General features: G+C 36.7%; 1 protein-coding gene across 6 annotated transcripts in view; it reads left to right on the forward strand.

Annotated features, from left to right (window-relative positions):
• PLEKHA5 (pleckstrin homology domain containing A5) overlaps window positions 1–21,225 on the forward strand; it is a 239,568-nt gene that overhangs the window by 146,742 nt on the left and 71,601 nt on the right. For all 6 annotated transcript variants that reach the window (XM_034644717.1, XM_034644712.1, XM_034644715.1 and 3 more), the window contains exons 6-9: window positions 2,923–3,023; window positions 6,844–6,959; window positions 10,550–11,017; window positions 16,878–17,343. In XM_034644717.1, the coding sequence (XP_034500608.1) occupies window positions 2,923–3,023; window positions 6,844–6,959; window positions 10,550–11,017; window positions 16,878–17,343 (1,151 nt within the window). The remainder of the gene's footprint in view (window positions 1–2,922; window positions 3,024–6,843; window positions 6,960–10,549; window positions 11,018–16,877; window positions 17,344–21,225) is intronic.

Consider the following 21,225-nt stretch of genomic DNA (forward strand, 5'->3'; position numbering starts at 1 on the left):
TGTTGCTGGAATGAAGGTTATGCCTGCAGACATAGCAGGAGTAAAGGCTAAAAAGTAGATCGNGTAGTAGGTTACAGAAATGAACAATATAAACTCCACTCTTCGTGGAACTCACAGATGAGCTAAAGGAGTCTAAGAAAGAATGTCATAGTATTCAGTTATGTTGACTATGAGTGTTGACCCGGTGTACAAGGAAAGAATTAGGAAAGAAGGATGATCTAGACAGTGGGCTTAGCATGTTCAAGGCATGAATGAGCATGGCATATTTGTAAAATTACACATGGGGCTTATGTTGCTGGAATGAAGGTTATGCCTGCAGACATAGCAGGAGTAAAGGCTAAAAAGTAGATCAAGGCACAAAAGGCATTTGTTTACCATCCTAATGAGTTTTAACTCCATCTTAAATGCAAGCATAATAATGGGATCAAATGCACATTTTAGAAAAATCACCCTAACACTTGAACTACAAGCCAGGAGACCGGTTAACAAAGTATTGAAGTATTCTAGGTAATGATAATCAGTAATAATATTCTAGTCTGTAAGTTACATACCCAGGTGTAATTATATATGTGTTTTTTGTCTTTTACCCAAACATCTTTAAAGCTGAAGCAGAAGTGGGGAGTCTAAAATGTTACTTGAATCCAGTCATTGTTGAGATTCTTATGGNTTATATATGTGTTTTTTGTCTTTTACCCAAACATCTTTAAAGCTGAAGCAGAAGTGGGGAGTCTAAAATGTTTGAATCCAGTCATTGTTGAGATTCTTGTCCCAGGTTCTGTTCCCCAGGACACGAGCTCTGTGTTGGAGATTAGAGTGCAAGAGGCTTACTGGGGACTGCTCATGGGACCATTAACCTGTGGCAGGGAAGGAACTAGGTTGGGACAGAGGGAGTTGGGCTGCCATCCAGTCTAACAAAAGGCCCAGCTCACTCCCTGGAGAGTTTGTTCATTCTACAGATAATCAGTACCCACTCGTTGCTTGTCAATGTATGAAGCCCTTTGGGTGAAACACAGTTACTTAGGTCAGGCTTGACAGAACCAAACAGAAGAATGTCATGATTAGGAACATTTGAAGAATCTAGTGAAGAAAACTCTTAGGATAGTCATTTGACAAAAGATGAAGATTTTTATATATGCAGTGCCCTTAGTTTTATATAATAAGGGCAGTATTTATTGAACTCTTCAAATGGGCTGAGTGCATTATTGAGTTCTTCATGTCTCTTAGCTCATTTAACCCTCACAACAGTCCTTTGCAGTAAGTCCTGTTTTCCTCAGTTTTATAGTTGATGAAACTGAGATACCCAGCAGCGATAACTTGCCAAGATCTCATAGCTGCTTAGTGTCTGTCTGGGAAACCATTCATGATGATCCAGTGAAATCACCATTGCCATAATGCCTGTGCATATTCTGAAATAACTTTAGGAAAAAGCACCGTTTCCAATAATGCAACATAAGAGAATGTATTATTTGATAAACATTATTTTTTAATAAAGATGACTTCATGAGGTGTTTCTGAGTATATGCTTTATATAAACAAAATTGGATTTAGAGTTAGAATGTGACTCACTCTTTTAAATTGTCATATTCTGTATAATTGATGACTGCTTTCTACCTCTTTTTTTAACCTTTTAGACTAAATCTGCACTTGTGTTCATTCTTTCATTTATTAATGAATTATACCTGAGTGAACACAGTATAGTAAGAGCAGAATTTTGTTGCATTATGAGAAAAGCTACAGAAATAACCTCTGTTGAAAGCAACTTTCTTTCTTTTGGAAGTTTCACCATATATTTTAGAAATGAGGGGAAAATAAATAAAATTCCTTGTTGAGTTTATGATAATAAAAAAACATGGCAAGCATAATAAAAAGAATTATTTCTCATTTACGGTTTTTCTCATTGCTGAGTTCATCAGCTTAATGCCCAGCTTTATTAACTTGTCTTATGGGTTTCTAACAATGAGCTATATATTTCAAGTTTCATAAACATCTCTGCCCCCAAGCAGCAAGTTAATAATGTGAATCTGTACTGTGCCAAGATTAATGTTTTGTCATTTTCCTGGGTGTGTTTTATGTGCTTGCCTTGTAGGCCTGTAATTTATTCCCGTAACTTTGTTGTGTATCAGAATGACTGGTAAAAGCTAACCACAGTTATATGTTTTAAAAATCATATAGTTTTTACAGCATAGTTTAAAATGTATATTTATTCAGATGTTTTTTAGCATCTGTCATTCTAAATGTCTTCATGGAGTTGACATTTTGGGGAGAGAAAGTTGATAAATAATAAAGCATTTAGTATGTCTAAGGTATTTGGGGGGGGAGGGTACAGTAAAGTTCCAGAAAGAGAAGAGAGGGCTCTGGGATGGGTTAGGATGAGAAGCAGCTAAAAATAGTGTGGTCAAGGAAGGCTTTATAAAGAGACATTTGAGGCAGACTGGCAGGCATGAGCAAGTGAGCTGTGCATTTGTCTTGGCTTGAAATGGTTGGGCATTTAAATCCTACCAGAAATGTGGGTGGCTTGATTTTGTAAGGTTTCTGTGTTGTTACTTACATGCTAATATATTTTCAATGAATCACATATCAAGGGGTTTGTAGAATGTGATATATATATGCCAAACAAATGTATGCTGTTTTTATGTCTAATTGACATTTCTCTGATGTGTGAGAACCATTTCTGATTTGCTTAGGATGGGGAAGCTTATTGAAAGTGAAAAGTATACATCCTTGTGCTATTTAATATTTCCTTTAAAACCTTGTAAAGAACTATCTGAATGACACAAGAGTACAGTTCATTTCATATATAAATATAAATATATATGTATTTATTTAAGAACCTTTTGATTTGGTCAAAATAAATTTTGAGAAAATGTATTCTGCTTCATGAGAACATTTAAAATTCTAATCAGATGTTCAATTACCTCTTAGATGAGAAAGAAGAGGGTATCCTAGGAAGCATACTATTACCTAGTTTTCAGATTGCTATGCTTACCTCTGAGGATCACATTAATCGCAAATATGCTTTTAAGGTAAGGAAATAGTCATACTTTTTTAATTCTGTATTTGAATCTTGCACTGATTTAAAAAATGGTTATTGACCCATAGATTATTCCAAAAAGATATTTTAGTGATGGTCATTTTTATATTTAGAATATATTGCTTAATAGTCTTAAGGTTGAGTAGGAGAATGTCCCTTTTAATTAGGAAGCATGTTCTCAAATATCTAAGGGCAAGCTGTCTTTATGTCTGTACTTCAAACTGCTTCTAGATAAAGCAAATATGCGAAAATGCTAATAATTGATAAATACAGCTGTGGGTGTCCTGGTGATGCCTATTCTTTACTATTCTTTAAAGGTTACTGTATGTTTGAATTTTTTCATAGTAAGTTTGGGGGAAGAGTACTGTAAGAGACAACAACTGTGGTTTTTAACATATGTACATTTATGATCTTAGGGAATATTTGCAAAGATGTTGTTGGGTCTAAGTACATAATGAACATCAGGTACTTTGAGGTAATATTGGTGTTGAAATGTGAAAACTTTCTAAATCCAAGCAGAGCTGAGTCCCCCTCCTCTGACTAACAAAACCTGTCTGCTTCTGATATGCTGGTTTGTGGAATACCTCAAGTAAAAGGCCACTTTAATGATAATTTGGTTATTTTTGTTTTGAAAAAGCCATACTGCATTCTTTGCCTTTAAGACTGTGGCTGAAATAGATTTTAGAGGTGACCTATTTTTTAAGTCAGTTGTAAATTAGAACTCTGAAGGGTTTGATGTAAAAATTTCATTTGAAGGGAAAGGGGGAAAGTAAAGGTAACACATGCTATAATTTAACAGTGAAAATGTTTATACCACTATAAAACTGATTCCGTTTTTAATGTCCATCCACTTAGTTAAGGAATACTCAGGGCTGCAGCTGGTTTACAGCTTTTGTTAATTAACATGTTGCGTATTAGCTATGGAGAAAAAAACGGGAAAGTTACAGTGGTGGTGGGGATGATGGATGGCCTCAATGAGAAGGTGATGTCTGAGCAGATACTGTGGATAAGAAGGGAATGGCATGGAATTTCAATAAATTTTATTAACAGTGTGAACCAGAGAAACAGAATTAAGTATTTTAAGATGCTCTAACAAAAATTAATACTGATAACTTAAAATAATAACTTGATAAAAGTTACTTTTACATGTAAGACTGTATGATACTGTTATTTGATCATGAATTTAATTTTTTTGTTTGCTCATCAATTTGGCAAAAGTTTATTGAATTTACTCTTTGTAGGAAATGTTGCTGGGTTCTTAGACTCTTAAATATTAGAATGTGGAAGTCACAGTAACAGTGACCATGGCATGTTAAGTATATTTTCTCTGTAGTTATTTGGTTTGATATTAATTTTATTTTATCTGTAACAAGGATAGTAATTTCTTTCTCAAATTCTCTCTTTGCAATGGTGTTTCCTCCAAACTTATGAGCCACTTTTGACATTGAGGCTGCTGCTTATCACAGTGGTGAGTAGAAACTTCGTGAACGATTGTGAAACTTAAAAGCTAGATAACAGACTCGAAAATCATCAAATAACTATTTCCATTTGGCAGCTGGCAAACCTGGGCGTGGTTTGTTAGCACAGGAGTCGTGGCTGTACCTCGATCTTCTTAGCCCTAGCCCTGTATTCCTTCCATTGATCACAAATGTAGACAATGGTCTTTCATTCATTTCTCCAAAACACGATTCAGGCAGTCCAGGGACACTTCGCCGTGGCTTTAATCATTTTAATAACATGTAGCGTTTGAGCTGTTTCTTTTAAGTTGTCCCCATGGATAGTTTTATATCTCTAATACGGTCAAGTGAGATTTGTTGGTTATGTAGCTATTTGGATCACTGTGTTCACTGAATTTATTTCTGTCTTGATTCTTTCTGAAAAAAATTTTTTTGAAAAAGCTAATTTGACATTGTAAATAAAGCAGATAGTCAAGATTTTGGAGTAAAGTGTGTGGCTCCAGGTTTACTCCTCTCCAGTTTTTATAGTTAGCAGACTAACTGTACTTCCTACTCTCCTTTACCTTATTGTATGCTGAGATAGCCTTTGTTTGTTTTTCCTTGTCTTTCAGTGTGTGATAGGAAACTGTCACAGGCATTTTTATATGGAAATTAAGAGTGTTTCCTCCACAGAATTCTCTGCCTTGGCCTTTTTTTTCTACTTTGATACAGCTACTACTGCTGTCCTCCTTTGCCCTGTCAGCCCACGTGCTAAGTGGAGCTCTCAGTTCTCACCCATTGGATAGCAGTCCCTCATCAATGCCTTTATTTCATTTTTCTTCCCGTTTCTCAGGAGCAGAGGCAGATTGAACCACTATAAAGATAAAAACCCACTTACCACTTACATAAGACATTCCTCAAAGCCAAAATATTTACATTTTAACTCTGACACTTGAGATGAAAAGCTAAAGGGAAATAGCATATTGGATCATTTGTAAATCTTTTATGTTTGCATGTAGATGTCTATGAGGGTTAAACAAAATGCTTTAACAGCAGCACCTTTTGGAGACTAAATAAATTGCTAACACAAGGAGAAAATGCTATGACGTGGACATTTCCACTAATTTTGTTGCTGGTTGCTCTGGACCATTCTTTTTGTATTGAAGTAGAATTGACATACAGTTAGTTTCAGGTGTACATCATAATGTCATAGTGATTTGATATCTTTATATATTATGAAATGATCCCCACAATAAGTCTAGTTAACATCTGTCACTATACGGAGTTACTACAATATTATTGCCTGTATTCCCTATGCTGTATATTATATCCCTATGACTTAGTTATAACTAGAAATTTGTACCTCTTAATCCTCTTCACCTTTTTCGCCTACCCTCCAATCCCTTTTGCATCTGGTAAACAAAGGTTTGTTCCCTGTATCTTTCTGTTTTTTATTTGTTCATTTGTTTTGTTTTTTTGGCTCCACATATAAGTACAATCAGACAATATTTGTCTTTCTCTGTCAGACTTGTAACACTTGGCATAATACCCTCCAGGACTATTCATGTTGTTGCAAGATTTCATTTCTTTTTTATGGCTAAGTAATATTCCAGCGTGTGTGTCTGTGTGTCTGCCACGTCTGCTTTATCCATTCATCTATCAGTGGACACTTAGATTGCTTCCATATCTTGGCTATTGTAAATAATGCTGCATCTCTTTGTTTTTTGTTTTGTCTTTAAAGATTTTATTTATCTATTAGAGAGAGAGTGGGTACACACGAGCAGGAGGAGGGGCAGAGGGGAATGGAGAGAGAGAATCCCAAGCAGGCTCTACACCCAGCACGGCGCTCAATGCCAGGCTCCATCCCACAACCCTGAGATCACCACCCAAGCGGAAACCAAGACTTTGTTGCTTAACCGACTAAGCCACCCATGCATATTTCTCTTTGAATTGATGTTTTCGTCTTTGAATAAGAAGGGGATTTGCTGGATTATTTGATAGTTCTATTTTTATGGAACATTCTTGAATAGAGAGGTGTGAATTGTAAATGGAAATTGCTAGGGATGTATACGTGGAACAGGCATAGCAAGGAGGCATGACAAGGAACTTCATTTCTTACCTCCTTTCCTTCCCATATAGGTTTTTTCCTAATTTTAATTCTCAAAAGGAAAATGGCAGTGTTGGGAGGACAGTTTAATATTTATATTTTTTTCAAGACTGAGTTATATTTTAAGTCACTTATTTCTGTAACTCTGTAAGCAAAATCTGCTTTCTTTGAAAGTTGATATTGATGATCTCTTTAGGGAACCACTTAATTTCTTTTTCTTTTACAGATCCCGTGTATCTATTTACAATGATCCTGTCATTTTCAATCAGGCAGCCCATCCAAACATGCGGACCTATTATTTCTGCACTGATACAGGAAAGGAAATGGAATTGTGGATGAAAGCCATGTTAGATGCTGCCCTAGTACAGACAGAACCTGTGAAAAGGTAAAGGCTTGGAAGGAAAATAATGGTGATTGCCACTTACATTTTATTCCATGCCCTGCAAGTGTATATCGTTATCATAGTACCTATCATTTTATTAGTCATGATATGAAATCATTTCTTCCTCAGAAAGCAAGGATTAATTCATGTTCTATATTAAATTAATATACCTTTAGTTAATTTGAGATACCACCTGCATTTTTATTCCACATTTCCTCTTTATTCATTTTCACCTATCAGTGTACTGAGGTGAATCCAGAATCCTAACATTCAAACCGAATATTCTTTCTTCTTACAGAATTACCTTTAATTTCCGGTAAGTACATTTTTGTTATCTTAAACCTACACAAGACAGTGTTTTAAGGCCTAAATCCTAAAAGAGAATTTATATTCATGAAGCAAATTTTATTGTGCTGTCTAACTTTATTATGTTGTTATGTTTTTGGAGTGTAATAAACAGAAATAAAAAATTTTAATGAGTTTCATTTCTTCAGCATTTCCTGGTTAATTCTGATGGTTTTATGAAAAATGTCTCCAGAAAACAACTCATTAGTTTAGATCATTTCTAAATATGTCTGTTTCTTGATGAATTCTACCTTCTTTCTTTTGAAACTTGAGTACTCAGATTCCTTGATAATATAAATATGTACTATTAAAATTGATCTGCAATTTCTTTTTCTCTGCTTGAACATCTGAATCATTTTAATAATCAACTATGTTAAGGACCAGTGAGAGGAAATCTGTTTATAAAACTACTTAAATAGCAGCTGAATAATGTGCTTTAAAAAAAATTGTATTCCTGTAATTTGAAGGAAGATCAGTGACACAGTTAAGTTCTTTTCCAGTCAGCAGCAGTTGAGTATATACCTTATACAAGGACGATGCCTACTTGCAAGTTTGGTCTTTTTTCTCTCGTAGGGAGTTAGGGGACTGTTATAATATAAATCTTTAGTTTGGGTGGAGAGGAGGGTTAGTGTACGTACTAATGAAGTCTTTTGACTCACTATTAAAAGACTGAATGAAGTCGATACTACATAAATATATTTGTATTTATTTTTTTTAAATATCAAGTCCAAATCAACTTAACCAATCACTAGTCATTAGAGCTAGGAAAAAGTAAGGAGGGAAAAGAAAGAAAGACCTGGATTAAACACTAGGACACCTATTTAAAAAAAAAACAAAAACAAAAAAACTCGATCATTTACCTATTCTAAGTTGAAAGCTAATAAAAGGAAAATTTGCTCTTGGAATTCGTGTGTTAAAATTACCCAAATAGGGGTTGCCTGGCTGGCTCAGTTGATGGTGCATGGGAGTCTTGATCTCAGGGTCATGAGTTCAAGCCCCATGTATGGGTGTAGAGTTTCCTTTAAAAAAAAAAAAAAATTATCCAAATGGACATAAAGGTGAAATGATTAGCACTGATAGTAGGGAAAATGTGTAGGTGAAAAGAATTAATTAAAAATCGAAAGATAATTTTAATCTTAGAGTAAAATTTTCAAGGAATTATTTAGAATAAAGAAATCAGTATCATAATTTAAATATTTGATTTCCAGATAATCTCATATTGTATGTTGTCCTTATCTCAGAATTTTAACTTCCACTTTTTTCTTGTATTTTCCACTCTAAAAACTGATAATTATTCCTAATTTAGGGTGATAAAAATAATAGTCTTTTGGTTGGACTTCTGACAACCTATTAGTTGATTATGTGCCCGTAACAATTTTTAGCAGGTTGTGTTGATATAATTTACTCAGCCAGAAATTACTGAAGACCACCCATGTGCCCAGCCTGATGTCACCATTATCCTGTAGGAATTGTGTCTTTTCTTCTACTTCTCACTGTTGGCATTTTTATCCCACCTTGTTGATCTAACTCAATATTTCAAACTGAAGGAAACTAATTGTAATATTTCATAAGTGTAGGGAGATTTTGTTTGCTTGGTTTTAAGGTAATGGGCTCTCTCTCTTTCCTGTGTGGCTAGAATACTTACAAGTATTTATTGGAGTATATCACCTGAGAGATAAAACATCTAGCTTTTAACTAGATAGTTCATTTCTTTTAAATTAATTGTTCCCATTTGAAAAATCAGTATATATGTCTTTTTTTATTACATTTCTTAAATGATAAGTCTTTGGAAAAATGAAGATTAAAAAAGGCAGTGTTGTTCTAATTTAAAATAATAGCTTTAGATTAACTAGAGGTAACTAAGTTTAAAATTTTTTTTCAGATATTTGATATTCAGTGTTAAACCCACTCCTTCACCCCTAGAATTGAGTTAAGATAAATGTGCTTTTAGTGTAAATCTTCTCTGACTTTTGTGTTTTAAGAGAAAGAAGCTCCAGAGCATATCTTAGTTAACTTTCCCAGTGTCTAATATTGCTTCCAATCTAGAAGCTGTAAGTTATAGCCAACCTAAGTGTATGGATAATACACATATTTATGAAAAGTAGTCACCTTTCTTTTCATTGTTTTCCTCACTCCTAATATTCTCAACTCTGTCTCCAGCTGTGTGTGTGGGTTGTGTGTTTCCTGCTCGTCACTAACACTGGCAACAGTACCACATTAGGATCCAATAGGAGCACTGCTGTATATTGAAATGTGGACGGTTGGCCCATTCCTGAAAGGCCTCCCAGCATGGCAGTTTCATGCAGGTTCAGACACTCAGCTTGGTCTTGTCAGAGTCTGGAAGTGATTGGTCTCAGAGACGCTGATTCTCATCAAAAAGACCTAGATAGAACAGCTGGAATGGTGAGCAGTAAAGCTGGTGGCCCGGTCACGTACTGTTTAGCAGCACATTCTTCCAGTGGAGAGGTGGACACAGGACGCCAGATTCTAATCCAGAATTGCTTGATGTGATAGAATGATAATAGCAATAAAGTCTGTGGCAGCCACTGATACACTCATCTGGACCTCACGCAGTCCTCACGCAATCCTATAACCCTGGTACTGCCATTATCCCCAGTTACCAAAGAGGAGATTGAGGCACAGTAAACTTCCACACCTTGTCCAGAGACAAAGCCAGTGAGAGGTAGAGGTGCAGGCTGAACACGCGCAGTCTGGTCTGTAAGAGCCCTTAACCAAAAGTCAGGTCCTCCTGAATACAAACATGCTGGTTAGTCATATGGTTCAGATCTCCGAGCATCAGACTCTACTTTCTTGGTACAGCCATTTCCACAAACCAGACTCATGTTTGTCTGAAGAGGAGTTAAACCCTCTTGGCTGGAAGCCACGTTGTTTATTTCAAATGACTAGGTGCTGTGGTCCTTTACGTGTGGATTTTGTGGTTTTACTGTCAAGGGGCAATCCTAATTTGCTTTATTTCCAGATCTCTAATGGGGACACTCATCACTTTTTATCCTTCAGTGCTTTGTACACCGTATATTTTATGTTTTCTTCCCCCTCCTTTCTGTTTATACATTCTGATGTTGTGCTTGAATTTTCGTATCATATTAGGGATTTATACAGGCTTGTCCTCTATGACCCTTTCAGTTTTTTTTGTCAAAGGTAATTTTACATTTTTCCTAAATTGAATCCAAGAAATAACATGTGCATTATTTCATCTGATTTACTACAATTTTCTTCTCTGATTTCAGAGTGGACAAGATTACATCTGAAAATGCACCAGCTAAAGAAATCAATAACTTTCCGAACCATAGAGTGCTAATTAAACCAGAGGTCCAAAATAACCAGAAAAACAAGGAAATAAGCAAAAATGAAGAAAAAAAGGCATTAGAAGCTGAAAAATACGGATTTCAGAAGGATGGTCAAGATAGACCTTTAACAAAAATTAATAGCGTAAAGTTGAATTCTCTGCCATCTGAATATGAGATCGGGTCAACATGCCCAGCTCAGACTGGACACTATAGGCCAGTCAATGTGAATAGTTCGGAGAACAAAGCAGTCAATGTTAGCCTGGCAGATCTTAGAGGTGGAAATCACCCAAATACAGGGCCCTTACACACAGAGGCTGATCGCGTCATCCAGAGGACAAACTCAATGCAACAGTTGGAACAGTGGATTAAAATACAGAAGGGGAGGGGTCATGAAGAAGAAACGAGGGGGTAAGTGTCGTGTCCTTCTATGTTCTGAACCCAGATTTCTTTCACACTGTCAGTGGGAATTGGTTTCTGATATACCTATTGAAAAATAGTAGTTTAAATTGTGTTTTTAGACATTATAGCTTCCTGTCTCTCTTCTTAATGGTAATCAGACATGAGTGTTTTTTTCTCTGTCTGCCATTGTTCTGTCCAGATTTCTCAAAGAGGTCCTTACCCTGTAGAGGAGAAAGTTAAATAAACAAGTCCAGTGGACTGTGACAAAATGAAGGAAGAACATGATATTTACAAGAACAGGGACAACCAACACAACCTGTGGGTCCAAGAAAACACTTCTGCAGGAAGTGAAATACAAAATGAAATGTAAAGGGTGGCCTGTTTTATCTTGGTTTAGATATGCAAAACTGCAGAGTTGATAGGGAGCAGGAAAAGGAATCCAGAGACATCCAGAATGGCTTCAGGAATGGCTTAGGTGGATCCGCTGTGATGGCGCAGGAGAAAGGAGGCTGGAGAGAGAAGTCAGAAGAGATGTGTTCACGCTGGTGTTTCAGAGAGATCTCTCCAGCTGCAGAATCTGGAGAAAGTTCAGAAGCTGTTGGACTAAGTAAAACAAGGAGAGGAAGAGGGTATATTTAAGGTAGGATTGACAAGACTAGTTGAGTGGTTGGATGTGCTTGATTGCAAACTAGTCCCGGTCTAGTTTGAGTAATAGGGGAAAATCAAGAATGACACCCTGCTGTTAGGCCTCTGATCATCAAGGGTGGTTCGGTGCCTTTAACCGCATAGAGAAGATTTGGAAAGAGAGAAAGTAATAAATGATTGGACAGGTTAAATTTGAGGTGCCTGTAGTCTGTAGCTCTCAAGAGAAATCTGGACTTCAATAAGGTTTGGGGCATCATCATTATAACAAAAGTACTTACAGGTAAGGATGAGAGAAGATAAATTCATTCAGCTGGAGGCTAGATAAAGATTCTAAAGGAAAACCTGAAAGAACATTTACACTTAAGAAAAAAACATGGGTTTGTAGGGGCCTGCAAAGGAGATGAAAAACAGAGGAGATGGAGGAAAAGCAGCCACCTACCAATCAGAAACGTGTTCTGTCATTAGGCAGGAATTTGGCAATGCGAAATTTAAAAATACTTCAATGTACTGGTAGTGGGAAGAATTACCTGAAGACTTAAATGAAGATTAACTTAACAGTGAAACTTCTGAGGTATAGGAACATTCTTCCAGTTTGCTCAGTTGGCGTGGCTGACGTCTTCGGCTGTCAGCCAAAGTCTCTCTCCTTTCAGGAGCAGCTCAAAGGCCTGGGTGCACTTGGCCTCATCCTTTGTTATCTCAACCAACACTACAAAACACTCCCGCAACGTGTTCACTTTCATTTTCTTCTTCACCCTCAGCACTCACTTTTCTGATTTTCCCAAGGGAGAATTGTGAGACATATTTGTTCTTTCTGGCCAAAGAGAAGCCAGAGTTGTTGGGGGTGGGGGTGGAATGAACGGATTTTTGATAGTATTTAAGGTAACCATTTTCAGGGAAACAATAATAAAAATCCCAGCCAGAAAATTTGCTGAACCTCTCCCCAGCAAATTAAATCTCACTTCTTAGTGAAATCACTTTCCTCAATGATTTCATGCTTTCTTATGGTTGAAACTGTATAGATAAAGAGGTTCAACAGACATTTGGAAGTTAGATTTTTTTAATTGTCGAGCATGAATATTAGTTTCAAGAACTTTTGGGTTTCTTGATGGGTATAATTAACATACGTAGAGGCTTTCTGTGTGACTTTTTTCTTTTGAATGCAGACCTACAGCTTCTGCAGGTTATTTTGAGCTAAGATTTTCTCTGTGTTTTTCTCCCCTCCAACTTTGGATTCACTTGCTAGAGTCTACTTTGAATCATTGAGATAGATCATCTGCATTATTATATGAACTTCATATTTAAGAAATAGTTGTGATGTTTTATAATGAAGTATTTTTTATTGGTGGAAAGAAGCATACAGGTTATTCATAGTATAATTCATTTTGTAAAACTTTATGAAAGGCTTGCTTTTAAAGTTCTGATGGAAAGAAAAGAGGTTTAATATTTAGTCACATAGTAGATCCCTGCATCTGTGAACAGAGCTTTAACGTTTCTTTGTGAGTGGCAGGCACTGTTAAGACGCATGGTGCCTTAATCCATTGTTCTGCATGGCAGAATCACAGGGACAGGGTTTTCACGGGGTTTGACAGGCAGCTGCTGGTGAATGGAGCACCAAACCTGATGAAGGAGCTTACAGTGTTCGTTTCTTAAGCTTTCACTTAAAAGTAAATCACACTTTGCTTAATTTGAATTTCTTTGGGGAAAACCACTGAAGGAAACTAGTTTTTGAAAAACGGGTCTCAAAATGCTAGAAAGTATATGGGCTAAAAATAAATTTACTTGGTAATAACCCTTCTGTTAAAATGCTTCAAAAGTGGTTTCAAAGATGGCAGAAGAGCCTTTTAAACTTTGTAATCATCAATTAGCCTACTCTTAATGATCATATGATATGTTAACGGTTCAGATTCCATGTACGCCTCTACAAGAGGGTCCAGCTCACATATTGTGAATGCTTCAGAACACTGATGGAGGTGTTTAGTGCAATAGGTTTTCTGAAATGGAATTTAAACTTTAGTTTACAGACAGTTTTTTATTGTGTTTTGGATTAACAGTGTATATCCCATCCTTATATGTTTATAAATAATCTTTTCCCATATTTCCAAACTGGATATAAAGTTTATATTATCAGCATATTCTTCTGTGATATAGTTCAGTGCTTAGTACAGAGCCTTTTGCATAATAAGGTTTCTATAATAGTTCTTGAATTTGTGAATGACCTAATCAAGGTATATTTGGGGTACATTGCTTTAGCACTAGGCAGAGTTTCTAGGATGGAATTTATTTCTGTGACTGACACGCTTCCTAAGCAGATAGCCGTGGGGTTGCCAACTCTGGACTTTTTCCAGCTTCTAGCTTTAGTGTGAACAGAGAAGGTGGGGATAGGAAGGAAGACCAAGCAGAGAAAAAAATAGGAAATATTTGCAGCAAGAAAGCAGCAAAGAAGTGAACCTTTATGCTGGTTATATCAGAGTACTGGGTACCTTTCTCCTTCATTCCAGCCCCAAAGGCATCCAATGGTTAGCCTTGCTTGCAAAAGTTCTTGTGGGGATGGGGAGGGGAAGGGAGGGAGAGGCACAGTGTTCAATTTTGAACAAGCCTGTTATAAGTAAAGACTTTGAGAAGCTGAAGAACAGCCAGCATGATGAAGGAAATTTAATTTAGGGGGAAACAGTTGAAGGAATTGGAAATATTTCAAATACATAATAAGACATGGAGTTTCAAACTATAAGATAGTTTTGTGATCAAATCATCTTATAGATGAGAAAACCAAATCTCCAGAAGTTTCAGTTTGCCAGATTTGGGTAGCATATGAAGGACTCAGGTAGCACTTTAAGATTATGCTCTTCCTAATTTAGGGGTACATTTTTATTTTTAATTAAACCATTACAACTGAAAAGGTTTTTTTAATAATTATCATGTGTTAGGGGAAATTTTTCAAATAGAAGGATTATTTTGCTTTTTCATTAAAACCAAGCCTGGGGAATCTTTGACATAATGAAAAGAGTGCTGTTTCAGGAAATAAGAGACTTCATCCTAGTTCTAGAGGGCCCACTGACTCTTCTTTAACCCAGATATTAAAAGGGGTATGAGGAAATTTTTTTAAAAAAAGGAATATGAGGAGCACCTGGCTCAGTCAGTAGAGCCTGGGACTCTTGGTCTCAGGGTCATGAGTTTGAGCCCCACATGGACATATAGATTACTTTAAATAATAAAAAAATTAAAAGGAGCATGTACTCTTGGTCTTTCCTACCCTGTCCTCAAAACACATGCTACCCCCCCCCAAAAAAAAAAAAAAACCCACCACACAGTCTAACATTCTCTGAGTCCCAGATGAACTCCCAGGTCTTTGTACTTAGTAGTAGAGCAAGGATCTTGGCCCTCCTAACTTTGGATCAACTGCTTTTTTTCCACTTTACTATTTTTCCACTGTACTGCTGTATTTTTCACAGCTTTATCCCCTCTGTGGGTGCTTTAAGCCACAAAAAGGTATATTTGAGACTCCCTCTGGTGTTAGTGTAAAGGTGGCATCATTTTACTGCCCCAGTGGGCACAAATTACGCAGGGATTTTTATTTCCCCGTACCTCATCTCGAATGCAGCCAGTTCATTACACGTAATCACAACGAAGTCTTTTCTTACTATACTACATTAGTCTGCATTGTTACTGACAACAGTCTTTGAGTCACACAGCTCTGACATCCAGCTTATCAACCAAGGATTTCCAGATGACTGAAGAGTATGGTCGAGTAACTTACACATTAAATCTTCTACCTTTTCTGGTCTACGTAATCACCAACCTTTGGGCATTTTAACATCCAGTAGGCGGCAGCAAGATATTACGCAATTATGCATGCACAATTCCAAAGTATATTCTGTTGAAAATACAGTACACAGAAGAAAAGTGTTAACTAAACATTGAAAGAAGAGTTCAGGAAACCTGGGTTTGTGGGGCCCCAACTCTCCCACATTTGGTTTATTGAATTAAATTTTATATTAGGATATAAATTTATGCACAGTATAGATGCTAGCATAAGATGAATACTGACGATTTAATATTCATCTTTTAAATCTAGATTTTATTGTGGTTACTGTTATTAAAAAGGTTGTGTTTACATTTAGAATTTGAATTGTAATAACACCTTATGCCTACCTCTGAAGATAGTGGGGAAACACAAATGCTAACTTTAAGATTTTTAATTCACATTTTGAAAATCCTTTTATTTAATGTATCTGCTGGCATGAGGTTAGCAAAAGGATAGTTTTAATACATTCAAGGCAGTGCTTTTATCACAGTGTCTTTTTAAAAAAATTGTAAACAAAAATTCTTTATTCTTTCCTTTTTGGAAACTGAATCTATGCTTAGTAATATGCCTAATGTATCCATATCCAAAAATAAAGCATTTTAAAAGAACTTTATTTTAGATGCTTAATGTCCATGAGGAATTTTTAGATTGCTTTAAAAAGCCTCCCACAGATGTTTATACCAAGGTGGAATATTTATTTCTATGCTAGAAACATGTAAGATTCCTGATATTTGCAGTTGTATATCTAAATATTGTCATCTTTAAGTATTTTGTCTTTAAGTGGTTCAGTTTTGAGCTTTAGCTTCAAGTCATTTTTATTTTTCAAATCAAGAAAAGTTATCAAGGGGAATTTTCTCTTCCAATCACAAATGTACTTGATGTCCTTCTTCCAGAAATAGTCATGCTTTCTGAAGGAAACATTGCAGTAGAGGAATCACACACCTACAGTAGTCCATTTCCTGTCTTCGGGCTGCATAGGCTCAACTCAAACCCTTCAGTACCCCATTCCTACACAGAGATCCCACTTACCTGTTCTGGTGAGATGAATGAGAAGATTCTAGGAGTCTGTTTATATAAAAACAAGACACGGAGACAGACTCGAGATTAGACCTTAGAGGTTCTTACTAATAAGTTTCCCTTTTTTTAACCAAACTGTACATTGTTTGGAATTAATAGTCTTTTATGTAAATGACAAGGATTTTTTTTAACGTAGTAAATTCATCAAACTGAATTTCATAAAAAGGTTAAAATCTGTTCATTAATATTTTACATCCTGTGTAATATTTTGATCAACTTTTTAAAAGTAAGTCCCAGTATATATTTTACTTACCAGAAGGGGGAAAAAATGTACTCTAATTTAGAATCTGGAAAACAACTCTCTTCTTCATTTTTACATTTCAATTATTTTTTTTTTAATTTTAGAGTAATTTCTTACCAAACATTACCAAGAAATATGCCAAGCCACAGAGCCCAGGTTATGGCCCGCTATCCAGAGGGTTATAGAACACTCCCAAGAAACAGCAAGACCAGGCCTGAAAGTATCTGCAGTGTAACCCCTTCCAGTCATGACAGAACAGTAGGACCTGGAGCAGAAGAGAAACGGAGATCAATGAGAGATGACACCATGTGGCAGCTTTACGAATGGCAGCAGCGGCAGTTTTATAATAAGCAGAGCACCCTCCCTCGTCACGGTACTTTGACCAGTCCTAAAACCATGGTTAATATTTCTGATCAGACAATGCACTCTATTCCCACATCACCTTCCCATGGGTCAATAGCTGCTTATCAGGGATATTCCCCACAACGAACGTACAGATCAGAAGTATCTTCACCAATTCAGAGAGGAGATGTGACGATAGACCGCAGGCACAGGGTCCATCACCCTAAGGTAAGATATGTGCTCATCTCGTGTTAACTACTACGTTATGGATGCTGTGTTTTATTTCTGTCCACACTATTCCTTCTTTTCAATGTGAAAGACAAGACGATAGGGAGGAGGTGAACAAAGCAGCTCTTTTGTTTTATAAAAACTAATAAGCAAGAATAATCTGCTGTGTCAGAATCTCACATATCAAAACCTAAGCTTGCAACACACCATCTCTCAAGAGCACAGAAGTAGTTATTTAGAACAGATGCCTTATGCATTTTTCTGTGCTGGATATCATATCTCATCAGCTTTCCATGTAGGTTAAGACCACTTGCATTTTTATTGGCTCTTCACACAGTTGAAAATTCTATGCCTGCCCCCTTCCGGCATACCTGCATTCATACATCAGGCTCATCTTGCTCTTTGCTAAGATAAGTGCTAACCTCATCTTCTAACCAGCTGCATATATGGCTTATTGAAATGTCTCCTTAGATGCCCAATTTAATATTAGAATAATAAGGCTTACTGGTATATATACTCTTTTAAAATGAAGATATACATAGAGATCGTGTTTTACCTTGAACGTGCCGTTAGTTTAAGCATTGCTTAGTAGATTATTCGGAGTGAATTCAGAGTGCTTTGTGTTATTTAGCTTCTTATAATACTAAAGCAGTCGTTTTGATCAGTCAGCCTATATGCAACCAGTTCTTTCATGTCTATCCTAAAATGAAAAGGAATTTTTCTGTCATTTTCTTTCTAATTCTAAAGAATTTTTTGCTTTATACCATTTTAAAATGTACCTTTTCTTATCCTTGTGACAGACTGAATCCTTCATTTATAACATTGCATAGTATATGTTTGACTTTTCCATAAATAAGCATTAGTTAGAAATGAAAAGTCAATCAGAATTTTTTTTTTTTGGAGGAAGCTTTAGTTTGCCTCACCAAAAAAAAAAACGCTCACTTTGTACTCCATGGTAACAAAGTTCAATGTTTTGTCACTTTGTATATCCAAAGGCTAAATCATGTTTGATTAAAAAAAAAAAATAGTAACAGTAGGGCACTTCAGTGGCTCAGTTGGTTAAGCATCCGACTCTTGATTTCTGCTCAGGTCGCAACCTCAGGGTCAGGAGATCGAGCCCATGTGGGGCTCTGCACTAAGCATGGAGTCTGCTTTTCCCTCTCCCTCTGCCCCTCCCCCTGTGTGCATGCATGTGCCCTCTCTCTCTCTCAAACAAATAAAATAAAATAAATAGTAACAATATTCAAGACAAATCTGCCCTAATACAATTCATTAGTGCGTGGTTGAAAAGTGTTCTCCTGGGTCACCTGGGTAGCACAACGGTTAAGCATCTGCCTTAGGCTCAGGGCGTGATCCCGGCGTTCTGGGATCGAGCCCCACATCAGGCTCCTCTGCTATGAGCCTGGCTTCTTCCTCTCCCACTCCCCCTGCTTGTGTTCCCTCTCTCGCTGCCTGTCTCTATCTCTGTCAAATAAATAAATAAAATCTTTAAAAAAAAAAAAAGAAAAAAGTGTTCTCCTGGTATTAGTATTTTTCATAGTATTAGCTAAAAATTATCATGTTTCAACAACAAATATAAAATCAATGTGTGCTATCTAGTTCTCAGTCAACTAATGTCTACTGCTCTTCTTCCCAAAAACTTCTTTAACATTGACAAAATTTTATTTCAGACTATCCTGTCATCTTCCTTGATGTAATCAGTGGTTCCCAGCGTATGTCCATGGATCCCTGAGGGTTCCCATGACCCTTTCAGGGAGTCTATAAATNTTTTTTTAACGTAGTAAATTCATCAAACTGAATTTCATAAAAAGGTTAAAATCTGTTCATTAATATTTTACATCCTGTGTAATATTTTGATCAACTTTTTAAAAGTAAGTCCCAGTATATATTTTACTTACCAGAAGGGGGAAAAAATGTACTCTAATTTAGAATCTGGAAAACAACTCTCTTCTTCATTTTTACATTTCAATTATTTTTTTTTTAATTTTAGAGTAATTTCTTACCAAACATTACCAAGAAATATGCCAAGCCACAGAGCCCAGGTTATGGCCCGCTATCCAGAGGGTTATAGAACACTCCCAAGAAACAGCAAGACCAGGCCTGAAAGTATCTGCAGTGTAACCCCTTCCAGTCATGACAGAACAGTAGGACCTGGAGCAGAAGAGAAACGGAGATCAATGAGAGATGACACCATGTGGCAGCTTTACGAATGGCAGCAGCGGCAGTTTTATAATAAGCAGAGCACCCTCCCACGTCACGGTACTTTGACCAGTCCTAAAACCATGGTTAATATTTCTGATCAGACAATGCACTCTATTCCCACATCACCTTCCCATGGGTCAATAGCTGCTTATCAGGGATATTCCCCACAACGAACGTACAGATCAGAAGTATCTTCACCAATTCAGAGAGGAGATGTGACGATAGACCGCAGGCACAGGGTCCATCACCCTAAGGTAAGATATGTGCTCATCTCGTGTTAACTACTACGTTATGGATGCTGTGTTTTATTTCTGTCCACACTATTCCTTCTTTTCAATGTGAAAGACAAGACGATAGGGAGGAGGTGAACAAGGCAGCTCTTTTGTTTTATAAAAACTAAGCAAGAATAATCTGCTGTGTCAGAATCTCACATATCAAAACCTAAGCTTGCAACACACCATCTCTCAAGAGCACAGAAGTAGTTATTTAGAACAGATGCCTTATGCATTTTTCTGTGCTGGATATCATATCTCATCAGCTTTCCATGTAGGTTAAGACCACTTGCATTTTTATTGGCTCTTCACACAGTTGAAAATTCTATGCCTGCCCCCTTCCGGCATACCTGCATTCATACATCAGGCTCATCCTGCTCTTTGCTAAGATAAGTGCTAACCTCATCTTCTAACCAGCTGCATATATGGCTTATTGAAATGTCTCCTTAGATGCCCAATTTAATATTAGAATAATAAGGCTTACTGGTATATATACTCTTTTAAAATGAAGATATACATAGAGATCGTGTTTTACCTTGAACGTGCCGTTAGTTTAAGCATTGCTTAGTAGATTATTCGGAGTGAATTCAGAGTGCTTTGTGTTATTTAGCTTCTTATAATACTAAAGCAGTCGTTTTGATCAGTCAGCCTATATGCAACCAGTTCTTTCATGTCTATCCTAAAATGAAAAGGAATTTTTCTGTCATTTTCTTTCTAATTCTAAAGAATTTTTTGCTTTATACCATTTTAAAATGTACCTTTTCTTATCCTTGTGACAGACTGAATCCTTCATTTATAACATTGCATAGTATATGTTTGACTTTTCCATAAATAAGCATTAGTTAGAAATGAAAAGTCAATCAGAATTTTTTTTTTTTGGAGGAAGCTTTAGTTTGCCTCACCAAAAAAAAAAACGCTCACTTTGTACTCCATGGTAACAAAGTTCAATGTTTTGTCACTTTGTATATCCAAAGGCTAAATCATGTTTGATTAAAAAAAAAAAATAGTAACAGTAGGGCACTTCAGTGGCTCAGTTGGTTAAGCATCCGACTCTTGATTTCTGCTCAGGTCGCAACCTCAGGGTCAGGAGATCGAGCCCATGTGGGGCTCTGCACTAAGCATGGAGTCTGCTTTTCCCTCTCCCTCTGCCCCTCCCCCTGTGTGCATGCATGTGCCCTCTCTCTCTCTCAAACAAATAAAATAAAATAAATAGTAACAATATTCAAGACAAATCTGCCCTAATACAATTCATTAGTGCGTGGTTGAAAAGTGTTCTCCTGGGGCACCTGGGTAGCACAACGGTTAAGCATCTGCCTTAGGCTCAGGGCGTGATCCCGGCGTTCTGGGATCGAGCCCCACATCAGGCTCCTCTGCTATGAGCCTGCTTCTTCCTCTCCCACTCCCCCTG

This window comes from Ailuropoda melanoleuca, chromosome 16, assembly GCF_002007445.2.
Source record: "Ailuropoda melanoleuca isolate Jingjing chromosome 16, ASM200744v2, whole genome shotgun sequence".
NCBI classification, from domain to species: Eukaryota; Metazoa; Chordata; class Mammalia; order Carnivora; family Ursidae; genus Ailuropoda; species Ailuropoda melanoleuca.